At 41.4% G+C, this 5,892-nt stretch overlaps 2 protein-coding genes across 2 annotated transcripts in view; both read right to left on the bottom strand.

The window, feature by feature from the left end:
- The window catches only part of LOC111644281 (intermediate filament protein ON3), a 9,405-nt gene extending 4,782 nt beyond the window's left edge, over positions 1–4,623 (bottom strand). The window contains exons 1-3 of the mRNA XM_023393081.2: positions 4,189–4,623; positions 227–435; positions 78–138 (exon numbers count right to left, since the gene is read on the bottom strand). Coding sequence (XP_023248849.1) covers positions 78–138; positions 227–435; positions 4,189–4,500 — 582 coding nt within the window. The 5' untranslated portion in view covers positions 4,501–4,623. The remainder of the gene's footprint in view (positions 1–77; positions 139–226; positions 436–4,188) is intronic.
- Positions 4,624–4,865: 242 nt separating this feature from the next.
- Positions 4,866–5,892, bottom strand: part of LOC111644275 (deoxyribonuclease-1-like) — a 6,581-nt gene continuing 5,554 nt past the window's right edge. Inside the window, exons 10-11 of the mRNA XM_087170093.1 lie at positions 5,809–5,886; positions 4,866–4,871 (exon numbers count right to left, since the gene is read on the bottom strand). Of these exons, the coding sequence (XP_087026219.1) occupies positions 4,866–4,871; positions 5,809–5,886 (84 nt within the window). The remainder of the gene's footprint in view (positions 4,872–5,808; positions 5,887–5,892) is intronic.

Raw genomic sequence — 5,892 nt, 5'->3', positions numbered from 1 at the left:
TGTGTGTGTGTGTGTGTGTGTGTGTGTGTGTGTGTGTGTGTGTGTGTGTGTGTGTGTGTGTGTGTGTGTGCGCTGACCTTCTTCAGGATAACAAAGTCATTCTCCAGGTTGTTTCTCTTGTTAATCTCGTCCTCGTATCTATGTGGGGACGAGACAGAGACACTCAGTTCACAGCGACATTATAAAGAATCAAGCGTCAGTTCAGAAGCTCAGTGACTGTATTCACTTGTGTTTGTAGTCCTCCACCAGGCCCTGCATGTTCCTCAGCTCCCCGTCCAGTTTGGTCTTGTCGTTGTTGACCAGGTCCATTTGGCGCCTCAGACCCGCCATGTAGGCCTCGAACAGGGGCTCCACGTTGGACCGGCCCAAGCCCTGACCCTGCAGCAGCTCCAGCTTTGTCTCAAGCATCTTGTTCTGCTGCTCCAGGAAACGCACCTGAGCGACGGAGGCGGGGCAGAGAGGTAGAAAGTGCAGTTTAAGGGTTTTAGGATTAATAAAGTATCTTCTGCCATGATCTGTCTATCTATCTATCTATCTATCTATCTATCTATCTATCTATCTATCTATCTATCTATCTATCTATCTATCTATCTATCTATCTATCATCTATCTATCTATCATCTATCTATCTATCATCTATCTATATATCTATTTATCTATCTATCTATCTATCTATCTATCTATCTATCTATCATCTATCTATCTATCTATCTATCTATTTATCTATCTATCTATCTGACGACAGACGAAGCTAATTTAAGATTAGCACTCAGGCTAACCTGAACACTCCAAGTCGAAGATATCTGTCTCTACTTGTTTACGCTCTGCAGTTCATTGCACGGGCGCTAACGCGAGCTAACTATACACTCCCAGGTTGCATACATACAGTTAGCTTGTGTTAGCTCTTTTGCTATAGCAACAGCTGTTTTATATGGATTGTTATTATTTTATTTGTAGATTAGTTGTAAAATGAATATATTTGGAGTTTCAGGCTGTTGGTCAAACAGAATAAGTTTGAACACGTCATCATAGTTCTGGGTAATTATGATGATATTTTTCACAATTTTCTAACATATTAAAAACCAAATAACTCACTGATTTATTGAGGAAATAACCAGGAAATAGTAAATAATGAAAATAATGATAAGTTACAGTCTTAGAATAATCTCCTTCCTCAGATAAAGGTTAATTCCTGCAGATAAGTGACTGGAGCTCAATGTCAGGCCTGTCCTCTGAGCTTGTATCTGCAGCTCCAGTTTCCCGCCTGCAGCCGGGTCCATCCTCCACCTATTATTCCTCCTCCTCCCAACACAAAGCCCGTGTTCTGTTCAGGTCAGAGTAATCTCCCTCTGATACACCACCACACCGTGTCTGACCTGATTCATCGGGTTACAGTCCGACTCAATGGGGCGGAAACGGGGCAGATAGATTAAATATCCTGTGGCCCGATACCACCACGTATTCCAGGGTTTAAATGTCTGTTTAAATCCCAGATGCAGCCACTGAACGTTCGGCTGTTTTTAAAGGTTTTGGGTTTCTGCGTTACAGTTCAGGTCTCAGTGGATGTTGTATCAGTAAATACTTTTTTATTTCCCAGTGATCTTCTCTGGGTCGTTGGGTTTTCATCCTGCAGCTACAACTTTATCTGTTGCATCATGAGGGAAGCAGCTCTTTAATGTTTCAGGTTTAAACTCATGAAGATCTGCAGAGTTCCTGCTTTTTCTTGTGTCTTGCGTTTGGTTGATTCTTGTAGATTCCAGGTTTAATTAAAAATCAATAAATCAGCGATACCGTCCTGGATCAATACGGGATTAAAAGGAGATTTATTTCTATAGTTGGGGTTAAATTGTTGAACGATGCTACTTTACATTTTGAAATGTGTAATTTGCTGTTGGTTTTCAAAAGAATGATGTAAAGCCGTGTTTGGTGAATGATTTTAATAATGATTTTATAATTTATGGAACAAGACAAATATGAATTAAAAAATAAAGTGTAATATACTTTTGATTCTTTAAATAGTGGTTCAGAGATATTTCTTATGTTCTTTTCTATTGGTGGGCAGCTTGTTTATGTCTGTGGTTTTTACTGTTTGTTCAAATTTTATTCTTCAAATGCTTCATTTATTCTTCTAAACAAGAGCCATGACGTATTTAACCGACCTCCCAGCTCCAGATTAAATCAGTAAAGGTTCGACCTCTTTGTGGAGCGTTTAACTCAGCAGTCAAACAATATAAAAAGAGGTTTAGGGGTTAATTTTGTACGTTTGGACAAAAGGACGTCGGTCCAGAACAGCGCTCCGTGTCTCCAGGCCTGATGTGTATCTCTGCTGATGTGAGACGCCAACAAAGCCTCCATTGTGAGGCTGCGTCACCGACTCCGTGAGAAAGCGGAGATGTTCCCTGAGCTGGGTATCGATGTCCGACAGCATCACAGAGCCGCTCGCTCGCTCTGTGGGAACTGTGTTCTCCACAGACCTCCACAAAGACACTTCTCACGTTTACTGCTTCATCAGTAACACCCTGTACCTGACTGTTTCTGCCTCCTGACGTCTCTGTGTGTTTTATTCTCCAGCTCATTAGATCAGAAGTAACGAGCTCAGACTTTGAGCTTTAGTTTGAGTTGATATCCAACTGGTTTAATGACAATAATGCACATCGCAGGGATTGTTCATCTGATATTGTCCTGCTGCATTATTGAAAAACAGGAGGTTTTAACGTGGCTACAATTGCTCCACTGTTCATCTAATATGAATGTGAACTCGTTAAGACCGGGTACACCTGCACAGGTGATTTCACTTATTCTAATTAGGCCTCTGCTTGAGTTTGACGGTGGGAGGAGCTTCAGTGAGTCGGGACTAAAATCACCTGTGAGGGTTTGTGATGCAGCTGGAACTTGATCCTCATGGTGTTTAAACTTTTAAAGGTTTAGTTGCTTTAGAAATGTGTCGCTACGCTCAGTGTTTTAAAGCTGAACACGTTTTATAAATCACAACTAAGAGAGTAAATTAAATTTAGAGAAAACTGTAAGTTTGCTGAATAACAGGAACTACATTTTAAGTTTTAAACATAAACTCAACATGTTTCTCTCCAGTCTGGCTTTTAATTAAACCTGGTTTTTAGTCATTAGTCACTATATTTTATTCGCTTATTTTATTATATTTGATCTTTTCTTTTATTATCAGTTTTCTCATGTTTGTTTTTGTTTACTAACGTTATTATAACTTTTTTAATCTATTGTTTCTCATGTCAGTTTTCTTACTTAATTTGACCTTTTCTTTTTATCTTATCAGCCTGTGAAGCTCTTTGAACTAACCTGGTTACAGGCTATACGAATAAAGTTTGATTGATTGATTGATTGATTGATTGATTGATTGACTGTGGCCACAAGTGGCAGTTAGTGATTGGTGAAACAGAGAAGAGTCAGCTGAACAGAAATTTCCATCTAAAGCTCATTGACATAAATTCAACTTTTTGTTTGTAAGAGATCAAATGTTTTATTTCTTTAAATATTTAACTGCAGTAAATTACGTTATCAAGCAGAAACAGATCGATCAATCACTGGATCTAAGGCGTGTCGGGATCAACTGGTAGTGACGATAACTGTGATATTTAATCGATGAAGTATTGATTCTGTGTTAGGCAGAAGGTGACGGTGAAAATGTTCATTAATCGTAATTGTTCCGTTTGTACAGTTGTAGTTACAGAGCTGTTAGACATTTGAGTTTAATTCATTTGCCAAAAAAGAGACAAAATACAGAATAAACAAAGTTAAAGATGAATTAACATTGTTTATTCATTTATTTATTTATTCAAATTTTCTATATATATTGAGATAATATCGTTATCATGAATTCCTTTGGTCACATTATTCATAAAGTGAAAATCTCATATCATGACGGCCATAATACACAAATTTCCCCTGTCTATCTATCTATCTGTCTGTCTGTCTATCTGTCTGTCTGTCTGTCTGTCTATCTATCTATAATCTGCACAAGACTTTTTAATTCCAGTCACATCTTCCCCTGATGATGTTTTGATGTTTTCACTCTAGATTCATATGAAACAAGGAAAAGCAGCAGATCTTCATTATTGAGGCTGAAAGCAGAAAACTTTTGGTATTTTTGTCTGAATAATGATATCATAGTTTCCAGGTAATATCCTGCTTCCTGTTTCCTCTCCATGTCTTTACCTTATCGATGAAGCTGGCGAAGCGGTTGTTGAGGCTCTTGATCTGCTCCTTCTCGTGGGCCCGGCTCATGGACAGGCTGGGGTCGATCTCCAGGTTGAGGGGGGCCAGCAGGCTCTTGTTGACGGACAGGGACGCCAGCGGGGCGCCCAGGCCGTGGTGATGCCCGTTGGAGCCCGTGTACAGAGAGCTGCTGCTCAGGGAGACGCCGGTGAAACCTCCCGGACCTGGACCGAAGCCGCTCAGCCTCCTGGACCCGCTGCTGCTCCGGACAGAGTTACTGGAGCTGATTCGCTTGGTGCGACTCAGACTCATGGTGCAGAGAGAGAGAGATGGAGGGATGCAGAGGGAAATAAAGATTAATAAGAAGGAGACAAGCTGAGCAGAAACTACGTGACTGAGTCAATGAGAGAAGTAAACCAGTACAAGGCGTCTGCCCACACTGAGGAGACTCAGGTGTCTCGTGGCCTTTTAAACCTCCCCAGGTGGAGTGAGTGGAGGAGGAGCCGGAGCACAGGGGAGCCGTGGTGTCAGATATCCACTGGGAGGATAGGTTTCATGCTCTTTTTAAAGTTTGGACAAACAGGTGCCAGTGACTGTGGATCTTCTGTCTAAAAACCCAGAAAAATAAGATCATTTACCTTCATCCATCACACAATGAAAACTCCTGATCCAGAACCTCAGACCTGAAACACCAGAGACCAAATACTGTGGTGACAAAAAGCCTGATGTACGGTGTCAGTTTTCTACTTTATTTCCTCTGTTCTGCCTCAGGCTGGTTGATCAGATCTGCCTCCACTAACTCACCCACGCAAACCTGCGGTGACATCACGGTCAGCGCCACAGTCTGGATTTATTTCAACACACGTAAGTTTAAATCCTCAATTACTGATTTTTGTGGCCACGCGGGAGCAGCAGAAAGACGCTGTAAACACTGACAGACTGTCGCTGCTTCGCTTCATATGTTGAACTGTACATACGTGATTCTGCAGAGTGAAGCTCAAACATTCAAGAGAAATAACAAGACAACACGCTTTTTTCTTTTCCAGTGTTGTAGAATAAAAATCTGCTTTAATCATCACAGCTGATACAAGCCTTCTGCTGTAAAACAACGAACAGCAGTGTTTTCAATCTTAAATCAACCTGTGTGAAGGCTGATTCAAGTTGTTCAGTCACAGGTCAGTGACGCGTCGTCAGTAAAGAAGAACATCATGTGCAGAAGCTTTAAGAAGTAAAATCATTTTAACCCTAATTACACTAATTAAGAAATATGAGCAACATCCTGAGTCTGTTTCATTGATCCAAACGTCTTCTCTTGGTCGGTGTGACTGAAGACTGTTCTCTCTTTCTTTTTACAGCCATAGTCTTCTTCTGTGGTGCTGCTGGCTGAGTCTTCTTCTTCTGTGGTGTTACCGACTGAACCTTCTTCTTCTGTGGTGCTGCTGGCTGAACCTTCTTCTTCTGTGGTGTTACCGACTGAACCCTCTTCTTCTGTGGTGTTGCCGACTGAACCTTCTTCTTCTGTGGTGTTGCCGACTGAACCTTCTTCTTCTGTGGTGTTGCCGACTGAACCCTCTTCTTCTGTGGTGCTGCTGGCTGAACCTTCTTCTTCTGTGGTGTTACCGACTGAACCCTCTTCTTCTGTGGTGTTGCCGACTGAACCTTCTTCTTCTGTGGTGTTGCCGACTGAACCTTCTTCTTCTGTGG

Source organism: Seriola lalandi, unplaced genomic scaffold (assembly GCF_002814215.2).
Source record: "Seriola lalandi dorsalis isolate HSWRI2012SDOR001 ecotype SW California unplaced genomic scaffold, Sedor1 jcf7180002054928, whole genome shotgun sequence".
NCBI lineage: Eukaryota > Metazoa > Chordata > Actinopteri > Carangiformes > Carangidae > Seriola > Seriola lalandi.
This window is presented reverse-complemented; position numbering and strand designations above follow the sequence as displayed.